The 22,462-nt window shown below is 44.0% G+C and overlaps 1 protein-coding gene across 2 annotated transcripts in view; it reads left to right on the top strand.

Annotated features, from left to right (window-relative positions):
* Positions 1–22,462, top strand: part of LOC116957563 (guanylate-binding protein 2-like) — a 99,746-nt gene that overhangs the window by 33,733 nt on the left and 43,551 nt on the right. For both annotated transcript variants that reach the window (XM_032979799.2, XM_076056703.1), the window contains exon 8: positions 5,563–5,672. In XM_032979799.2, coding sequence (XP_032835690.2) covers positions 5,563–5,672 — 110 coding nt within the window. The remainder of the gene's footprint in view (positions 1–5,562; positions 5,673–22,462) is intronic.

The raw sequence follows: 22,462 nt of genomic DNA, 5'->3' as shown, positions 1-22,462 counted from the left end.
AGTTCGTAGTGGATTATGTAGTAGTTCAATTCATCCTTACTGAGAGTCCAACATACGTATGTGAAGAACTGCTGCTCATCAGCTGGTACATGCAAGAATACAGTCCTCTATCTGAGGCTGCTGGCATCCTTTGCTAGGATGAGCTCGAGAATATTATATTAAACTAAAATAATGGTGTAGTTCAGGCTATTCTTCAGCATGCTAATTGCATCCAGGCAGGAACACCTAAAGGGATTCTTAGGAGTATTACTTTGGTTATGGGCATGTAAATGTTAATATCTCATAAGAAACTGGTGGTAGTTTGGTGTGACCATCCCTCAGTTATGTTCCATGAATGTCCGAACCCGCTTCTCGATTTCCTAGTGCCCCAGGCACACCCCTCCCTCATGTGAGGAAACACAGACAAGGCTTAAACTTAAGATGGGCTGCCTTCAGTCTCTGAGACACCTTGTGGAACCTGGAAGGATGCTCAGCCATACTATTGCCAAATAGAAATCACATCATTCAGGTGTATCAAGTATTTTTCTCACTATAGGAACCACATCACCAGCACTGCCAGTCAATGCCGTCTTTGCTCTATCAACCTCAGACATAGACAGCTTCCGGTAGCTGGACGCCACATATAATGTGGAAAACTGCCATGCAACTACAAGGTTGTCAACGGGAGTGTTATAGTGGTTCTATACTCTTTGGTTCTATTCGGTAAAGTCACGTAGGTAAAAAAAAAACAAGAACAAAAATCACGACGTTTCGGCCACAACACAAGCGGCCTTCGTCAGGTGAAGGGACCAGCTTGTCTCGAAGACTGCGCTGTAGTGAAACAGAGCCAAGCTCAGACTACGACCTTTAAGCTGTGTGAGAGGGATTAAGGTGCCTCGACAAAGGAATTAGCATAAACAATTAGCATTTGATTGACGGACTTAGCATGATGAAAAGGTGTAGCACATGGCAGTGCACCTTTAAGCTGTGTGAGAGGGATTAAGGTGCCTTGACAAAGGAATTAGCGTAAAAATTAGCATTTGATTGGCAGACTTATCATTATGAAAGGTGTAGCGCAGTGATCGGCACCGGCAGTGCACCAGCCTGTGCTGCGAAAGTTTGGGGTACCACTACTTGAAAAAATATATGGTACCAATGAAAATTAGTTTAATGTTTGGTTCGATTTAGAACATCTGTCCAATGGTTGCTTAATTTGAAACCATCTTCTCGGATGAAATTGTGTCTGTGTTTGTAGATCTGAATTGCCTCGTGAACAAATCTCTGATAAAAACCTGTGGGTTTGCAAATAACCTTGGTATCGGAGAAAATTATATCGTGATCACCCACAGCGTTGTAACAGTGATCAGCCACGGCAGAAGAATTCGTTCTGCCGTGTTTCAAATCTGATTTGTGCTCGCGAATTCGGTCAGAGACATGTTGCTTCGTCTCCCCGATATAGCAATCACTGCAGGTACAACTCAATTTGTAAACCCCGGGGTACTGTAAGTCAGGAATGACATCCTTCATGGATGTAATCAGATCACGAATTTTATGTACTGCATTGAACCGGACCTGGATCTTGTGTTTGTTTAGAATTTTGGAAATCTTTTTAGTAACGCAAAACCCACAGGTTTTTATCAGAGATTTGTTCACGAGGCAATTCAGATCTACAAACACATACACAATTTCAACCGAGAAGATGGTTTCAAATTAAGCAACCATTGGAAAGATGTTCTAAATCGAACCAAACATTAAACTAATTTTTATTGGTACAGTATATTTTTTCAAGTAGTGGTACCCCAAACTTTCGTAGCACAGGCTGGTGCACTGTCGGTGCCGATCACTGTGCTACACCTTTCATCATGATAAGTCCGCCAATCAAATGCTAATTTTTAACGCTAATTCCTTTGTCAAGGCACCTTAATCCCTCTCACACAGCTTAAAGGTCGTAGTCTGAGCTTGAATCTGTTTCACTCCAGCGCAGTCTTCGAGACAGGCTGGTCCCTTCACCTGATGAAGGCCGCTTGTGTTGTGGCCGAAACGTCGTGTTTTTTTTACCTACGTGACTTTACCGAATAGAACCAAAGAGTATGGATCCTTGCAGTCACGAAAGCTTCAAATCTAGAATATGGTGGTTCTTTATCAATAATCATAATTTTTATGTAATTCAGGCTGTCCTGAGGGTCTTCTATTACTCTTTATCACAGGTCTCGATCATATTTTCTCATTCCCTATGTTCCTCCTCTGTTCCACACTGAAAATAAATTGCAAATGCCACCTTTTGGGTCAATTAATTAATCATCACGAATAGTCAGCGAAGTAACATTGTGCCTACCATGTGGACTCTTGGGACAGCATTCACAAAACTGATCTTACTGCGATTTCAGTGTCACAATTAATTTGTTTGATCCATGTTTCAAGGAGGTGACTATAGAGACAGTGCCATTCTATTAAAGGTCGCTGTCTGCTTCAAACGTTGACTGCCAATTGAAGTGAGCAGGTTGCTGGAGTTTGTGCATCAAGATGGGCAATGCGTCTACAAAGTTACCTGTTTCCTTCGAAGTAAGCTCTCAATCAATAGGAAACTGGTCAGTAATAGGTGTAATCGTGACATTTATCACGAAATTGAACCATCAGATGCCAAAAAGGCGTTTTTGGCAACGCCTGTTGAAGGGCTGCAGCTGACCCAAATCAGCTTGAAGAAATGGCCAAAAAAAATGAAACAGTAGTGATAGACTCTCCATTTGGTACCCCGACTTTGAGACCAAATGCAGTTTAGACCATTTATTGTTCCTGAGGACAGACCAATTCGGTGAATGACATGAGGCCTACATCGTCCATCAGAGGTCTGTGCAGGTCCTCAGGTAGACAAATTCCTCCAGTGTCGACAGCATTGCCATTAATTACGCAGGGTGCTTCTGGAAATTAGGCAAGTAGAGACAATGGACAAAAGTGAATGAAATTAGTGGCTTTACGCAGCCAGACATTTTTTAAACAAATGTTGCCTAATATAAATGTTTTTATAAAGGCTTTTATCAAGTTCATTCATGAATGTTGCTTCAAATATCGGTTTGATTGGAATCGAATCTCTATTTGGTTGAGAGAACAAGTGATTCTAGAATAGAGGTGCAACAACTAATAACTATGCTTGGTTGTATCATGCAGCCTATGTACCTAACCAATACATTCCCAGCTTGCTCTTATTTATCCGGCTAAAGGACATGAAGCAGTTATAACATGCACGAGAGAAGACGTGGGCTGATGGGTTAAGAGTTAAACGGGAATCTGGAACTGAATTGATCGGTGATTGCGGGAAGGATTTGGAGTTGAATGACGTTGTGTGATGATTGCTCAAATCCTTGAACGGTCTGGGCAATCCCATTCGTGAGCCCATTTGGCAGGGAAGGTTGCCTTGGTAGGGCCATGTAGCCCTCATGGCCAGCCACTGCATACCTAAGCAGCTTCTGTGTGGCTGGATAGAGGGGGTTAAATGAGCACGGTGCAGATGAGATAAAAGATGGGGTGTTATATTATGCGACGATTTTGAGCTGATTAAACTTGCCACGAACAGTACCAGTGGTGTAAACATTGGACCCTGTAGAGGGGACTCATGAAGAACTCTACCAGGCAGTTGGAGGAAGTTGGCCCTCCAGCAACTACGGAGGGCGAAGGCATATTCACAAAAATGAGCATCATGACGGGTGGCTAAACACATGGTGACATTGGGAAGCACAGGTGGTACATCTGCCAGTCATCTCAGTTACTGCGTGCTTGTGAACTTAACACTTCATGTGGCCTCAAACTGCACCTATTCGAGTATAAATGTCATGGTGATATCACCTCAATTTAGTGGTGAATTATGGACATGTGTATGTTGATTTTATATTCATTTGTAAGAATCTTATACTTTCACCGGTTACTTTCTCATTTGTGTACATATTTATCATTCAGGAAATGAAATTTTTCCAGATTTTGCTTCAAATAATTACGAGCGGGTTGATGGTGATTTTCTGACAGGGAATCAGGATTCAAACCAAATTTATTAAACCGTGGTGGCTGAGTTATCTAGCTTGAGACTGAGCAAAGACATGAGTGAAAATTAACTTTTGGCTAGCCAAATCAATTATCTGGCTAAAAGGTTGTTGTGTATCCCTTCAATATCCGATACAGTCAAACATGTCTAGAAGTGTTTAAAGCTCCAAATATTACATTAGCACACCGGTAATTTGAAGAACAATTCTCAAAACCACATTTTTCAATTAGATATGACATTTTGCTTAAAACTTGCTCAAACATTCAGGCCAAAAAGCCCAGAAAATAAAATAATAACATTAACTATGAAAACATAAGTATAAAAATAGGTGCAAGTGTTAAATTAAATACAGCATGGTCTTTCTACAGTAGATAACATAATCATAAGGTTATTATTCAAATATCACGTTACATATGTAGTGGGTTCAACTGAGTCGCAGCCGTATACTTGGAGGCAACACATTTATTAAACTCCAAAACAAAAGGGGTAACTTTCCCTTAACAGAACAACAACCTATGGTGGTGACCACCAGGCTAACTACACTAGTTACAATGCAACTGCTACTACAGACCGGGACCACAGCTCAGGTCCAGGCCCACGTGTTTGAGACTCTTTGATTGGAGAACGTAGAATGTAGATATAGACTAAGGTTTCTTCAGGATGAACAACAACGCCGGACCCTCTGGGAACCTGGCTTATATTCTCTGCGACGTGGCTGCCTCCGCACTTGGTCACGACCATCTTCCAGAATCCTCGGGAAGGATCTCGATGCTAACCATGTGAACACCCCTAGCCCCCACTTGGGGCCCTTTGTAGACTTAACCGGTCACGTGTCCTCTCAAGTCAACTAGAGTGCCATGGCCTTTAGTAACCTCATTCCTACGGCCAGCACTCCCACACCCTGTCCTGTAGGGCTGGCACTGCGCGTCAAGCGTGGTGCCATGTCGCGCTATCAATCAGCGCTCACTGGGCCCCTCTAGGGCCGGTACTACACCTCTGATTTCTGCACCTGATTGGGTATAGTGATTGGGTTCAGTTATTAAATAATACACATCACAACTAATTACTAATCTACAACTCATTACTAATGACAATTAACTGATTCCTAATCTTTTACATAATTACAACCCCCCCCCCCCTTTCCGTATCTGACCTCTGCACCTGATTGGGTTAAATGATGTCACCCTGCTGCTCTATTTAAGACTGGGAGCAGGTGGAGGGCTTCACTATTCTGGTAAATTGCCCAATGATGCTGGATGTAATAACCAGCGAAACGTCATACAACACACCAGTGGGCTAAAGTAGTGAACTATTTGTCTTTTGTCAACGGGACACATTTTTTACTGCTTCGCCGTGTCAGGTGGTGGAGAGTTGCGACACATTTATAAATAACGCGATATAACCGAAAAACCTTTATTATGAAGAGCTTTAATGCAACACTAATACACTAAATCAGCAATAACAAAAGCACAAACACCAAGGCATTGGAAAATAAGTGCACGGGTAAGACATATTGGTGTATAATTTAAAAGACACAAGTTGTCCTACAGGCCAATGGGGAGTATGACATCTGGTTGTTCGTCATGGCCGTGCTGCTCTCCAACATCCTGGTCTACAACACCGTGGGGACTTTGGACCACTCCGGCCTGGAGCAGCTGCAGTATCCTTTTGAGAGCGATCAGTTACTCACATGGCAGCACATTAAGCAGAGAGAGGCGAGATACCTGTGTGGTTTATAGGCCCAGACCAACGTAGCCTCTACAAGGCCTAAGCTAGGCCATTTCAGAGTTAGCAATGGACTTTGGGCAGAGGCTAAATAAATGGCATTACTCTCTGTGATGCACATCTCCGGATGAGAACATTTCAGTGATAGACATATCACAATTCTCATATCATCATTATCCATGATCGATCCGTTGTTGCGGCCTCCCCAAACCATCATCACCTTTCACATGCTTATATTGCAATGATCCACTTAGCTCTGACACGCCAGTTGATTTCGTAACTTCATGAAGATTTTGGCCTTTGCATAGAGTTTCATGCAGGTGATCTTATTTATAAAAGTCTCTGCGTGCTTGAGATGGATTTGGCTCTCGAACGGTGGTGTTTATGTCGAAAAAAAATTGACAGCCAGTATGCCCTAAGCCCCGCGGTGGGAATAGGCTATTCCTTTTTCATGTCCGACACCTTTAAATTAGTAAAATTAGCGATTTTGTGGGATTTCGATCTATTTATTTATTGCGCGACATCGGCCGTATCAACTCACGCCAATTGGTGGGGGAGCGGACCCTGCCAAGTGATGCGTGTTCGGCCGAGCTCACGGGGGGCATTTTCGCATTTCACATGCAATAAATAGACATAACGCTGCGGCTATTTCTTCACAGTGTCATGTCCTCTTTACCCCCCCCCACCCCAAACACGTTGCATGCAGTTAATACTACAGAGTCCGTAGATAATAATATTATACTGCTTACAAAGTATTATTGTTGCACTTGCGGGGGGATGGTGGGGGGGGGGGGGGTGCGGGGGTAGCGGCCCAGCCCCCAGCCTGGCAACGTGTCACCTCAGCCACCTCGGCAATGTAGGCCAGGACGGGGGTTCCACATGGGACTAGGCCTCACCACGGCTATGGTAAGTACAAATTTCCTTGCTTCTTACGTGAAGAACTCAGCTTCATTGTTTACTATTATGAAACAAATAAGTTCACAAATATTACAATAATAATGTTTGTGTGCAGATAATAACTCAGGTTCATTGCTTACTATTATGAAACTAATACCTTGCCAGATATTACATTCATAATCTTTGTGTGCACATAACAACTCTGGTTCATTGTTTACTATCATGAAACAATAGGTTTCCAGATATTACAATAATTATGTTTATGTGCAGATAATTACTCAGGTTCATTTCTTACTATTATGAAACTAATAAGTTGCCAGATATTACAAGTATGTTTGTGTGCACATAACAACTCAGGTTCATTGTTTACTCTTATGAAACACAAGTTGGCAGATATTACAATAATTATGTTTGTGTGCAGCTAAGCACTCAGGTTAATTGGTTACTCTTATGAAACAAATAATTTGACAGATATTACAATAATAATGTTTGTGTGCAGATAACAACTCACGTTCATTGTTTATAATTTTTAAACAAATAGTTTGGCAGATATTACAATAATTATGTTTGTGTGCTGATAACAACTCAAGTTCATTGTTTACGATTATGAAACTTATAACTTGGCAGATATCACAATAATTATGGTTGTGTGCAGATAATAACTCAGGTTCATTATTTACTATCATGAAACATAACTTGGCAGATATTCCAAAAATAATGTTTGTGTGCAGATAAGAACTCAGGCTCATTGTTTACTATTGTTAAAATAATACGTTGACAGATGGTCTACTGCCAGTCTGTCATGTGGCCTGCTGCCTGCTGATTAATTAACGTTAGTGCTCTGCCACTCTATTATCTACACTGCTAATTTAGCTTTTGCCCATTACGAGTGTATGCCAGTTCATAATCTGTTGCCTGCTTCTTCACCTCACTCAGTGTACTCACAGCCTTTCATGTCGACTCTATTTTCCTTTTTCAGCTGCTGCCCATATTACCAGCTTTTTATATCGACTACAATGCTTATATCATTGAGTCGGCATACTGGCAGTATATAATATAGACTGTAGCCTGCTTCTCAACTTACCTGTGCGTTCTAGATTTGAAGTTTTCGTGACTACAAGGATCCATACTCTTTGGTTATTTCGATAAAAGTAAAACAATAATAAATAAATAATAAATTACGTCGTTTCAGAAGCAACACAAGCGTCCGTTATCAGGTGGGACAACCACAGTAAGAAACAACATTACTGTAGTGGGCAAAGAGAGCTGTAGAGCTGCAGCACCGAAGCGATTGGGATATTACCATGTTAATAACATCCTTATAGAGGAATGTGCAGCAGGCACAGCTGGTGAGATACAATGCCGGAGCTGGGTAACGAGCGGGTCTGGGAGGGGGGGGAGTAGCGTGCTGTAAAAACTGGGAATGCGGGTATGGAAGCAAGATATGAAAGCAATTTAAGATTTTACCTGGTTAATAACATCCTTCCCTGACTTCGCGAGCACAAGGCGGATTTGAAACATGGTAGAACTGGGTCTTCCGCAGTTGCTGATCATTGCTACAATGCTCTGGGCTCTCATATTGTTTTTTTCCGAGACCAAGGTACACTGTAAACCGTCAGGCTACTTCTAGATTTACAGTTTTCGTGACTGCAAAGGTTGGTGACGCTTCATCTGATCTGCGTCTTGCACACTTGCATCCAACAAGTTCCACTGCTTGAGCCTAGACGTCAAAAGCCCGGCATTGGACTTCGTAAGACCAAGATCTCTGATCAAATTGTTGAGGTCTTTTTGGTTGGGGTAGTATGGGCTTCTCTCCTCAGCTCCACCTCTGAAATTGTCATCTGGATCTACAACGTCTTTCTCGCTCTCTGAATTGTTTTTTTCTAAAAACGGCTGCTCTTTCTCCGGAGGAGTGGGTACGGGAAGCTCATGGCAGTGTGGCACCGGGGCAATGGATGAAGGAAGGTCCGGATATGTGATAGCAGGTGCATTCTTGCCAGTCCGACGTTTGGAATGGTCCACCATGCAGAAGTAGCAGTTGCTTGAGTGGCCAGTGGGATTGCGAACTTCATGGCTCTCTTTTCCCCTCTGTACTATCTTAAAAAAAAAATGTATTTCATCCATGAATAATTTTAAGCGATTCTCCCAACATTTTTCATGTATATATATTTTCAATGACATTGAAAATGTTAAACATTTTAAAATTAAAAAAACTTTTTCAATTGAAATTTACAACATATAATTCCGAGCAACAATTGTCCATCTTACCTTCCAGAGTGTTTTTGCATTGCTCGCAGGTTAAATGAGGTGCCCAGGGTTTGTCTTGATCCCCGACAGGTATGCCGAAATATGCCTTTTTGGCCTCACACATCCTAGCAGACGCTTCCACAGAGTACTTTTTCGCTCTCGTCTTGATAAATTGGCCAAACATTGCAAAATGCGTCTGCTGGATGCTTGCAGCCTCTTGATGCCATCTCATAAAAATGCAGATATGTATCCACTTAGGCAGCTGGAACTAAACTGAACGGCTTAAGGCCCCTGTATTTATACTACTATTTATATTTCTGTAAAGTTATTGAATTTTCTAGGAGTTACTCCATGTTTACTCAACACTGAATCTATCTGAAATGTTCTGGAAAAAAGGTACATTTCAAAATATCAGTGTCCTGGTCACAAAAGCAAAGTTGATGGGGAATAATAGCCATTTTCTCTACTTTTGAGGTATGAGCAATTAGGAAATACCACTTACTACCCAGGAACAAAAAAGTAAAAAAAATGTTACACAGTGTTAACAATGTGTGTTGTTACTTTTTGAAAAGCAGAAATAAACTACGGACAGCCTTTCCTTTCGTGTGGAGAGCAATTAGTAAACAATCATATCTGGATTTGGATTCTTTTTGGGATTATTTATTGTTAGTTAAATATATGTATTTATTGATTGGGATAGCCTTTCAAGCTTACCCCAAATTTCAGCTACAATAAGTGTAATTGTGCCGACAGTACAAATAGGATGACAAGGTAAGGATTTAAAGGTCATAAAAACAAATATTACTGGTGCCACCGCACCCTGCTTCCTTTACAATAAATGAAGTATTTGTTGTAAATTCGACTCGTTCTTTAAAGACCATTGTTAAATTATTCTAAAAACTGTCTTTCGGTCTCCTACTTGGTCGCTAACCTCTTGCTGCCACACCAATGCCTGGCTTGGTAAACCTGCTGCATCTTGCACATGCCCCACTCATTGCAACGAATTCAATGTGAAATAAACTACTATTTACTGCAATTTCTTATTCAATTTTACATTTCTTTACCTATCCTTGATTTATAGACAACTAGCGGTAAGTACCCGGCATTGCCCGGGCGAAAAAGACAGACACATCGACCTACACACAGACTTTGACCTACACACACAAAGACATCGACTTACACAGACACACATATGGATTCATACACACACACATACATAGACTCTCACACACACATCGACCTAAGCACACATATGGACTTACACACACACACATCGACTAAGAGATACACACATGGACTTACACACACACATGGACCCACGCACACACATCGACTTACACACACACACATAGACTCACGCACATACATTGACTTACACACACATATATGTACTTACAACAACAACATCCGCCATTCGCCGCTAAGTGGCGGTGATGTCACCACGACACTTGGGCCAGGCCATGTGCACATTGAGGCCACGTGAAGCGTCGAACGCCTGCTGGCAGGAGGTCACGGGGCAGACCCAAGTGCCACGGGTCGACTGACTAAGATGACTGAGATGGCTGCCTGATGCACCACCTGTGCCCCCTACTGTGCTAACCTGCTGTGCTTTAGCCACCCGGCGCTCCGCTCGTTGTTGTGAGCGTCGCTCCTCCGCCCTCCGTTGTTGTTGGAGGGCGACTGCCTCCAACTGCCCAGTAGCGTCCTTCACGAGCCTCCTCCACAGAGGCCGATCTTGACACCACTGGTACCAGTCATCGGCAAGTCCACTCAGCTTCACGTCCTCCTGTACCACATCACTCCATCTCTTCTCTAGCCCGTGCCGCGCCCGTTTAGCCCCCTCGATTCGGCCGAACAAAAGTTGTTTCGGCATGTGGTGGCTGGGCATGCGGGCTACAGGACCCAGCCAACGCAGCCTTGCCTGTTGGAGGAGCACCACAGCCTCAGCAGGGTCATCCTCACCTTGTGCCACGATGTTTTCCTGGCTGAAGGATTTCCCCTCCCCCAGGACCTCACAGAAATTCTCAGCAAATCTGCAAAACCTGTTCCTGGGGGTCAGAGATTGGATCACCGTTTTTTCCCCTAATTATGGTAATAGGTGTGGCGCTGTAGGTTACTTTTTTGATGGAGTTAAATAGAGATTTGTGATCGCGGGCTACTGAGGCAGAATCCATATCCTCAGCAACCCGCGACCACCACCCATCTTTGCAGCACCTCACGACGCTCCGAACCTCCGAGCGAAGGCTGCGGTAAGCCTCCTCATTCTCTGACGTGAGATTCTGTAGCCGATGAAAGTGGGCCTGTCGCTTTTTCTCAACTGTCCTGAACACATATTCTTAGCTCTTTCGGTAAATTCACGTTGAAGAATATGAATTACTGCAGTCACGAAAGCTTTAAATCAAAATTTATCCTGAACACCTCTGTCAGCCAGGGTGTCTGGGGAAGTCTGGACTGCGTACCCAAAGCAGCCAATGCAGCTGCATGAGTCACAGTCCTAAACCTCGCCCATTTACCCTCGATATCAGGAGGAGTGGGGACGATGCCAACTCCAGCCTCAAGCGATGATGAATTCTCGCTTGCAACTTTCATCAGATAACTGAGACCAGGCCACTTTAGGTTGGAATGTGGCCTGGGTGTACACCCACAACCGGAGTGGAATAATGGCAGGCGCATCTTACATATGACAAGTCGATGGTCAGAGGGCAGATCAGCTCCACGGTAGGTCCTGGTGTCAAGGACATGCGCTCGCATCCGCTGGTTCGTCACTATGTAGTCCAGCAGATGTTCTTGCTTGGATACGGCATGCATCCATGATGTTGTGTAGATGCGCCGAGGCCGAAGAGCATGTTGGTAATTACAAGCCCATGGGGTGCACAAAAAAATCTAGCAGCGTCCTACCGTTGTTATTGAGCTGATCTGGCCCATGCCCTCCAACCACTCCAGACCAGGTGCGAGCATCATGACCAACTCGAGCATAGAAGTCACCCAACAATATGACTCTATCCCGAGGGGACACTTTAGCCAGCACCTGTGACAGGAGGTCATATAAGGCATCTGACTCATCGGCTTTGCCTGCATCCCTCCACGGATGTTCGTCTTCGGTGGCGGCATAAGTAACCACGACCACCACTCCTCGCCTCCGGTTGATGGGAAGGCGAGCCCAAAGTAGCCTGGGGCTTACAGCTTCCCATGAGGACTAACACACACATGGACTAACACGCACACATATGGACAAACACGCACATCGACTGACACACACATGGACTGCCACGCACACTTGGACTTACACACACACATCGATGTACACACACACACACATCTGGCGTTGCCCGGGGATAAAATACACAGATACACAGGGACTTACACCCACACATGGACCTAAACGCACACACATATGGACTCAAACACACACACAATGACTGACACACACACATCAACTGACACAGAAATCCCCGATGATGGCACAGCTGGAGCAATTTTCTCTCTCTGGCGACCCTTAGCGAGGAGCAGTTTGAAAACAAAGGTCTTCTCAGTACTGGCAGGTGCATGAAGGGAAAAAAAGACGATCTGTAGTCTCAATGTGTTGCAAGATTTTCGAGTATGCTTCAATTTGTGCATGCATCAGCTTTGGTAAATTTTCCTAAGTAAGTTTATGAAGATGTAAAGCATAATAGCATCTTCAACGTAGCATATCTTGAGCAAGGGCATGCAGGTTGTCGATGTAGGGCGTTGGTAGTCCCATAGACGCGAGGTTTTTAGCAGCAATGGAGCGCAGTTTGTCCTGAAGCAGGATGAGGGCCTGTTTGAAGATGACATCAGAAAAGTTTACGTAAAGGTTTGTATTTTGTCATTGAGCTCCGTGGAGGATGTCCTCACTCATGCCCTCTTTGTATTTTTGGCAAAGTCCCATGGGGTTAGATGGGCTGCAAACTTGAAGATGTATTCAGAAGAGCAATGGCAGTTGGAAATGGGACTGACCAACAGAAGCTTGTGTCATAGCTTTATGAAGATGGTGATCATGCGCAAGAATTGCACGAAGATTGCAAGCTCCTCTGTATGATTAACAGACAACTCATTCGACTGTTTAGAGGTCTTGGGAAGATTTGTGTCCTTTGGCAACATGCAGAAGCATTGGGAGAAAGTAGCACTGCTGATTGTTGGGATGAACTGTGTAGACTCGTCATAAGGCATCTGATTAGCCGTCAGCAACACGTCGCTTCATTGTTTTATTAGCAGTCCATGTATAATAGGAGGGAACATAATGGTAAAGCAGGTTTGCAGCAAATGGGTCATTTGGGTACAAAGCATCGAGCGCCATAAGGTTGTTATCTTGTGGAGCCATGGCCTGTTGTTGGGCAATTCCTTTGGTGACATAGATGCGTTGACCATTTTCAAGGTGAAGTGTGAAATGGACGACTGTGGGGGAATGGTCATGGATGGAGAATCCAAAAATTCAGCAAATGGCCTCATTTATGCTGATGTATGTTCCTTGGAAAAATATTAAGAGCTCATGCACACTTTGTCCCTCTGTTTTGTAAGGCAAAGGCAGGCATGTCAGAGCCTTTGTTGATGTATTGGCAAAGATATTTTTTGGCTTTTTTCAGAATAGCAAAATTTTATGTAAAAGTGGGCCTGGAAGATCTTGCACAGGAGAGGGCAGTAGCAAACGACCCACGGGCTGTCAACCTTAATTAGCGAGTTATAAACAGGTCTGAGCGTAATTTGGAATCCACCATGCTCAGTAGTTCTTTGACGATATAAACGATAGCCATCATGGGCCGACTGAGTGTGTTTCAAGTAGTTGTATGGATACCACTTGGTACACCTTTTGCCTTGCATACATGGAGCATTGGCATAAAACTGGCCACATGGGCCATGGACCATTTGGTTGCAGACCACATAGGAAAAGGGCAGGGTCTTGATGGGGGTGAGGTAGCTCAGCACTGATAAATGTGTCAATATGACCTGCATGAATTTTTTCCCTCATCCATAGGATAATGTGAGCATGAGGAAGACGACGTTTTTTCCACTCAATGGTGTGAAAGATACTGCTTGTCTACGCAAAGACGCCGCCTTCGTTGGTCGTAATAGCATAATAAGGTCAAAAAGACCCTCACTAAGTTGTAATGTCTGTCTGGTGGCTTTTGTTATGGATAAAGGTAAACCTGGATCTCCTTTCATTTGGGATTGCAAGTGAAGGTGATGAAGATATGGGGTGTAGCATATTGGCTGATGTACGTCATGGCATCTTTGAGTCTTGATTTGAAGTTTTCATGACTGAAATGACCCATACTCTTTGGTTCTATTCGGTAAAGTCACGTAGGTAAAAAACAAAACAACAAAAATCACGACGTTTCGGCCACAACACAAGTGGCCTTCTTCAGGTGAAGGAACAGAACTGTCAGGACGACAGCACTTCAAGATTCGCAGCATCTTTTAAGCTCGGTTGGAGGAGCAGGGCGCCTTGACAAAGGAGTTTACATATCAAAATAGCTGTGTTAAAGTCAGAAAATTAGCTGGGGGATTAGCATGTTTTTGTGTACAGGGTGCGGAGGATAGGTCACTGTGTATGCGCAATAGAAACAGAAAAAATTAAAGATTGGCAAGAATGTGCTGTCAGGGGAGAGTAGAAAGAAGGGTTTAATTGAAAGTTCAGAAGGAATATGCTTGGTATACCATTCCTTGAAATTGCTGTTAGAAATTAGTTGACGTTTGGTATGATTTAAAACGTCTTTCCAATGGTTGCTTAATTTGAAACCATCCTCTCGGTTGAAGTTATGTCTGTGTTTGTATATCTGAATGGCATCGTGGGCACATCTCTGGTGATAACCTGTAGGTTTACAGAGAACCTTGGTATCGGAGAAGACAATCTCATGATCACCCATAGCGTTGTAACAATGATCAGCCACAGCAGATTAATTCGTTCTGCCGTGTTTCAGATCTGATTTGTGCTCGCTAATTCGGTCAGAGATATGTTGTTTCGTCTCCCCGATATAGCAATCACCGCAGGTACAACTCAATTTGTAAACTCCGGGGTACTGTAAGTCAGGGATGACATCCTTCACGGATGGGATCAGGTCACGGATTTTGTGTACTGTATTGAACCGGACCAGGATCTTGTGTTTGTTTAGAATTTTGGAGATCTTTTTAGTAACGCCTGCTATATATGGTAGTGTGATGGTTTCTGTATGGGGGGAGAAACAGCTTGGCGGATGGTACGGTCAGAGTATCCGTTTCTCTTGAGGTCCAGGTGGACATGTATTAATTCACTGGTCAGGTGGTGTTGGTCCAAAAAGCAATGAGCTCTGTGGTATAACGTTTTGATGAGATAATTATTTAGAGCTGGGTGGTGGTGGGAATCAGGCTTCAAGTAGGAATCTATGTGGGTGGGTTTCCTGTAGACAGAATGCCCCAATGAGCCATCAGGTCTCCTCTCAAACAGAACATCCAAGAATGGTAGCTTGCCATCTTTCTCCACTTCCATGGTGAATTTTATGGCGGGGTGTCTGGAATTTATGTGGTGTAGGAAAAGGTTCAAAGCTGCGAGGCCATGTGGCCAAATGACGTAAGTGTCATCCACATATCTCTTCCACAGTGAAGGTCTGAGGGTGGAAGTCTGGATGGCGTCTGTACTAAATTTTCAATTATTTCAATGGTATCCGGTACCGGGACCTTGGTGAACAGGGAGACCACATGGAAGCTGACAGGGATATCGTCAGGGGACAATACAACGTCTTTGACCATCGAGACCAATTGGGCTGAGTTAAGTACTGCTGAGGAGGTCTTGCCAGTGAAAGGTAGCAAGGTATCTGACAGAAAACGTGCTAGCTTATAGGTAGGGGAGTTGATCGTAGATACGATGGGTCGTAGTGGAGTGCCTTCTTTATAAATCTTGGGGAGACCATAGAATCTAGGGGGTCTAGCAACAGACGGTTTTAGGGAGGGACGTTTAGTTGGTTCGATTAGGGAGGTCGAACTTGTGATGATCTTGTTGGTTTTTATAGTTAGGCTATTAGGAGGGTCATTTTTAATTTTTGAATAGCTTCCATCGTTGAGTAGGTTCTGGATTTTGTTGTTGTACGAATCTTTATCCATAATTACAGTAGCATTGCCTTTGTCGGCTGAGAGGATGACTATATCACTTTTGTTTTTTTTTAATTCGCGAGTTCAGTGATAGCCAATGTTTTCATGGAGAAATTTGAATCAGACGCCATCCAGACTTCCACCCTCAGACCTTCACTGTGGAAGAGATATGTGGATGACACTTTCGTCATTTGGCCACATGGCCTACCAGCTTTGAACCTTTTCCTACACCACATCAATTCCAGACACCCCGCCATAAAATTCACCATGGAAGTGGAGAAAGATGGCAAGCTACCATTCTTGGATGTTCTGTTTGAGAGGAGACCTGATGGCTCATTGGGGCATTCTGTCTACAGGAAACCCACCCACACAGATTCCTACTTGAAGCCTGATTCCCACCACCACCCAGCTCAAAATAATTATCTCATCAAAACTTTATACCATAGGGCTCATTGCTTTTCGGACCAACACCACCTGACCAGTGAATTAAAACATGTACACCTGGCCCTCAAGAGAAACGGATACTCTGACTGTACCATCCGCCAAGCTGTTTCTCCCCCCATACAGAAACAAGCACTTGATACTCCAGTCAAAAAAATCACACTACCATATATAGCATGCGTTACTAAAAAGATCTCCAAATTCTAAACAAACACAAGATCCTGGTCCGGTTCAATACAGTACACAAAATCCGTGACCTGATCCCATCCGTGAAGGATGTCATCCCTGACTTACAGTACCCCGGAGTTTACAAATTGAGTTGTACCTTCGGTGATTGCTATATTGGGGAGATGAAACGACATATCTCTGACCGAATTGGCGAGCACAATTCAGATCTGAAACACGGCAGAACGAATTCATCTGCTGTGGATGATCATTGTTACAACGCTATGGGTGATCAGGAGATTGTCTTCTCCGATACCAAGGTTCTCTGTAAACCTACAGGTTATCACCAGAGATGTGTCCACGAAGCCATTCAGATATACAAACACAAACATAACTTCAACCGAGAGGATGGTTTCAAATTATGCAACCATTGGAAAGACGTTTTAAATCATACCAAACGTCAACTCATTTCTAACAGCAATTTCAAGTAATGGTATACCAAGCATATTCCTTCCGAACTTTCTATTAAACCCTTTTTTCTACTCTCCCCTGATAGCACATTCTTGCCGATCTTTATTTTTTTCCGTTTCTATTGCACACACACAGTGACCCATCCTCCGCACCCTCTACACAAAAACATGCTAATCCCCCTGCCAATTTTCTGACTTTAACACCCTGCTGCTTCAACACTTTAACACAGCTATTTTTTATATGTAAACTCCTTTGTCAAGGCGTCCTGCTCCTCCCACCGAGCTTAAAAGACGCTGCGAATCTTAGCAGCGGTCATTGAAGTGCTCTCGTCCCGACAGTTCTGTTCCTTCACCTGAAGAAGGCCACTTGTGTTGTGGCCAAAACGTCGAGATTTTTGTTGTTTTATTTTTTACCTACGTGACTTTACCGAATAGAACCAAAGAGTATGGATCCTTGCAGTCACAAAAGCTTCAAATCTAGAATCAACTATTCTAGTGATGGTAGTGTGTAAGGGTGGGAGTAAAACACCGGAGATATGGATATGAATATAAACCCTAAGGCATCTAAAGTTTAACATGGTTAATAACATCTTTCCAATGATTGCTCAATTTGAATCCATCCTCTCGGTTGAAGTTATGTCTATGTTTGTATATCTGTATGGCTTCATTTACACATCTTTGGTGGTATTCTGACGTTTTTGCAGAGCACCTTGGTATCGGAGAATACAATATCATCAGAACCCACCGCGTTATAGCAATGATCAGCCACGGCAGAGGAATTCGTCCTACCGTGTTTCAAATCTGACTTGTGCTCGCGAATGCGGTCAGATACATGTCGTTTCGTTTCCCCAATGAAACAATCACCACAAATGCAACTCAGTTTATAGACACCAGGGTACTGTAAGTCAGGGATGACATCCTTTACGGATGGGATCAGATCACTATTACCACACTTGCCTCTGTGGTAGTAGTTACATTGGAGAAACCAAACGACGTGTATCGGACCATATCCGTGAACGCAAATCAGACATAAAACACGGTAGGACCAACACCTCAGCCGTGGCATTTCACTGTTATAATTCAGTGGGCTCACATGACATTGACTTCTCCAAGACAGAGGTTATCTGCAAGCCATCTGATACCATGAGTGATTCGTTCATGAGGCTATCCACATATACAAACACAGAGACAATTTCAACAGAAAAGATGGATTTTGGCTTAGCAATCATTGGAAGAATTTGATAAACCATTGTGGGTCTTAATTGATTTTGTTCATGCTTACGGTGACTTTCAGACTGCATCCATTCTCTTCATCTTCCCCCTCCTCTTTTCCAAACAGAGATGGACTCGTTCATCTGTAAAACTTCCAAATCGCTCTCCGTGGTGCTAACGTTAAGAAAATACCACCACTTTTTCAAATATTCTTGCTGTAGTTTTCACACCTAATTATGATTGCTTGTGTTGCAGTCGAAACGTCGTGAGAATTGTATTGTTTTATATTTTAATTATTTTATTGTTTCCCTTCTATGTGAGTTTACCGAAAGAACCAAGAATATTGTAATTATCTTGTTGGTTTTAGTAGTTAGGCTGTTAGTCGGATCTCTATTGATTTTGGAGTAGCTGCCATCATTGAGTAGGTCTTGGATTTTGTTGTTGTATGTAGTTTATCGATCATGATAGTGGCATTGCCATCATCCCTCTTTTTCAAATTTGCGAGTTCAGAGCGCTCGTTTTTGCCAATGTTGCTAGTGGGTTTCTTAGCATTTTTTAGGATAGTGGCAGGAACTTTACCATCCCCTTCTCCCAAACACCCCCCCCCCCCCCCCCCCACCTGCATCCGTCCTTTCTGGCTGCTCCACCCCTCCTCCAACCCTATATAATAATCTCTTATCACAAATAGCTCTCTTTACAGTAAATTTGCTGTGCTAGTTACACCTGATGATGGAAGCTTGCGTTGCATCCGAAACGTCGTGATTTGATTAACTTTATTTTTACCTGCGTGACTTTACCGAAAGAACCGAAGAGTATGTATCATTGCAGTCACGAAAACTTCAAATCAAGACTCAGGATGCCATGACGTACATCAGCCAATATGCTACACCCCATCTCTTCATAACCTTCACTTGCAATCCCAAATGAAAGGGGATCCAGGTTTACCTTTATCCATAACAAAAGCCACCAGACAGACATGACATCTTAGTGAGGGTCTTTTTGACCTTATGCTTATTACGACCAACGAAGGCGGCGTCTTTGCATAGACAAGCAGTATCTTTCACACCATTGAGTGGAAAAAACGTCGTCTTCCTCATGCTCACATTATCCTATGGATGAGGGAAACAATTCATGCAAGTCATATTGACACATTTATCAGTGCTGAGCTACCTCACCCCCATCAAGACCCTGCCCTTTTCCTATGTGGTCTGCAACCAAATGGTCCATGGCCCATGTGGCCAGTTTTATGCCAATGCTCCATGTATGCAAGGCAAAAGGTGTACCAAGTGGTATCCATACAACTACTTGAAACACACTCAGTCGGCCCATGATGGCTATCGTTTATATCGTCAAAGAACTACTGAGCATGGTGGATTCCAAATTACGCTCAGACCTGTTTATAACTCGCTAATTAAGGTTGACAACCCGTGGGTCGTTCCCTACTGCCCTCTCCTGTGCAAGATCTTTTCAGGCCCACTTTTATGTTAAATACTGCTATTCTAAAAACAGACGTGAAATATCTTTGCTAATACATCAACAAAGGCTCTGACATGCCTGCCTTTGCCTTACAAAACAGAAGGACAAAGTGTGCATGAGCTCTTAATATTTTTCCAAGGAACATACATCAGCATAAATGAGGCCATTTGCTGAATTTTTGGCTTCTCCATCCATGACCGTTCCCCCACAGTCGTCCATTTCACACTTCACCTTCAAAATGGTCAACGCATCTATGTCACCAAAGGAATTGCCCAACAACAGGCCCTGGCTCCACAAGATAACAACCTTATGTCGCTCGATGTTTTGTACCCAAGTTACCCATTTGCTGCCAACCTGCTTTACCATTAAGTTCCCTCCTATTATACATGGACTGCTAATAAAACAATGAAGCGACGTGTTGCTGACGGCTAATCAGATGCCTTATGACGAGTCTACACAGTTCATCCCAACAATCAGCAGTGCTACTTTCTCCCAATGCTTCTGCATGTTGCCAAAGGACACAAATCTTCCCAAGACCTCTAAACAGTCGAATGAGTTGTCTGTCAAACATATAGGAAAGCTTGCAATCTTTGTGCAATTCTTGCTCATGATCACCATCTTCATAAAGCTATGACACAAGCTTCTGTTGGTCAGTCCCCTTTCCAACTGCCATTGCTCTTCTGAATACATCTTCAAGTTTGCAGCCCATCTAACCCCATGGGACTCTGCCAAAAATACAAAGAGGGCATGAGTGAGGACATCCTCCACGGAGCTCAATGACAAAATACAAACCTTTACGTAAACTTTTCTGATGTCATCTTCAAACAGGCCCTCATCCTGCTTCAGGACAAACTGCGCTCCATTGCTGCTAAAAACCTCGCGTCTATGGGACTACCAACGCCTTACATCGACAATCTGCATGCCCTTGCTCAAGATATCCTACGTTGACGATGCTATTATGCTTTACGGCTTCATAAACTTATTTAGGAAAATTTACCAAAGCTTATGCATGCACAAATTGAAGCCTACTCGAAAATCTTGCAACACATTGAGACAACAAATCGTCTTTTTTTCCCTTCATGCACCTGCCAGTACTGGGAAGACCTTTGTTTTCACACTGCTCCTCGCTAAGGGTCGCCAGAGAGAGAAAATTGCTCCAGCTGTGCCATCATCGGGGATTTCTGTGTCAGTTGATGTGTGTGTGTCAGCCATTGTGTGTGTGTTTGAGTCCATATGTGTGTGCGTTTAGGTCCATGTGTGGGTGTAAGTCCCTGTGTATCTGTGTATTTTATCCCCGGGCAACGCCAGATGTGTGTGTGTGTGTGTACGTCGATGTGTGTGTGTAAGTCCAAGTGTGCGTGGCAGTCCATGTGTGTCAGTCGATGTGCGTGTGAGTCCATATGTGTGCGTGTTAGTCCATGTGTGTGTTAGTCCTCATGGTGGCTCTTGCCATCATGAGGGGTGGACAGTCCTCTACTACCAAACAACAGAGTGTGGCTCTTCTTTTGAACAAAAGAATGAAGGGGGCGTGGGAGCGTGGCGGTGAGGTGTGGGAAGCTGTAAGTCCCAGGCTACTTTGGGCTCGCCTTCCCATCAACCGTAGGCGAGGAGTGGTGGTCGTGGTTACTTATGCCGCCACCGAAGACGAACATCCGTGGAGGGATGCAGGAAAAGCCGATGAGTCAGATGCCTTCTATGACCTCCTGTCACAGGTGCTGGCTAAACTGGCCCCTCGAGATACAGTCATATTGTTGGGTGACTTCAATGCCCGAGTTGGTCATGATGCTCGCACCTGGTCTGGAGTGATTGGAGGGCATGGGCCAGATCAGCTCAATAACAACGGTAGGACGCTGCTAGATTTTTTGTGCAGCCCATGGGCTTGTAATTACCAACATGTTGTTCCGGCATTGGCGCATCCACACAACATCATGGATGCATTCCGGGTCCAAGCAAGAACATATTCTGGACTATATGGTGACGATCCAGCGGATGCGAGCCCATGTCCTTGACACCAGGACCTACCGTGGTGCTAATCTGCCCTCTGACCATCGACTTGTCATATGTAAGATGCGCCTGCCATTATTCCACTCCGGTGGTGGGTGTACACCCAGGCCACATTACAACCCAAAGTGGCCTGGTATCAGTTGTCTGATGAAAGTTGCAAGCGAGAATTTCATCATCGCTTGTGGCTGGAGTTGGCATTGTCCCCCACTCCTCCTGATATCGAGGGTAAATGGGCGAGGTTTAGGACTGTGACTCATGCAGCTGCATTGGCTGCTTTGGGTACACGGTCCAGACCTCACAGAGACCCTGGCTGACAGAGGAGGTGTTCAGGATAGTTGAGAAAAAGCGACAGGCCCACTTTCATCGGCTACAGAATCTCACGTCAGAGAATGAGGAGGCTTACCGCAGCCTTCGCTCGGAGGTTCGGAGAGTCGTGAGGTGCTGCAAGGATGGGTGGTGGTCGCAGGTTGCTGAAGAGATGGAGTCTGCCTCAGTCGCCCGCGATCACAAGTCTCTATTTAACTCCATCAAAAAAGTAATCTGCAGCGCCACACCTATTGCCATAATTAGGAGAAAAAACGGTGATCCAATCTCTGACCCCCAGGAACAGGTTTGCAGATTTGCTGAGAATTTCTGTGAGGTCCTGGGGGAGGGGAAATTCTTCAGCCAGGAAAACATCGTGGCACAAAGTGGGGATGACGCTGCTGAGGCTGCGGTGCCTCAAATATTA

This window comes from Petromyzon marinus, chromosome 77 (genome assembly GCF_048934315.1).
Source record: "Petromyzon marinus isolate PM22_M1 ecotype Great Lakes invasive population chromosome 77, UKy_Petmar_22M1.pri1.0, whole genome shotgun sequence".
In the NCBI taxonomy this organism is placed as follows: Eukaryota; Metazoa; Chordata; class Hyperoartia; order Petromyzontiformes; family Petromyzontidae; genus Petromyzon; species Petromyzon marinus.
The sequence above is the reverse complement of the archived record's forward strand: the minus strand, read 5'-3'. Positions and strand labels throughout refer to the sequence as shown.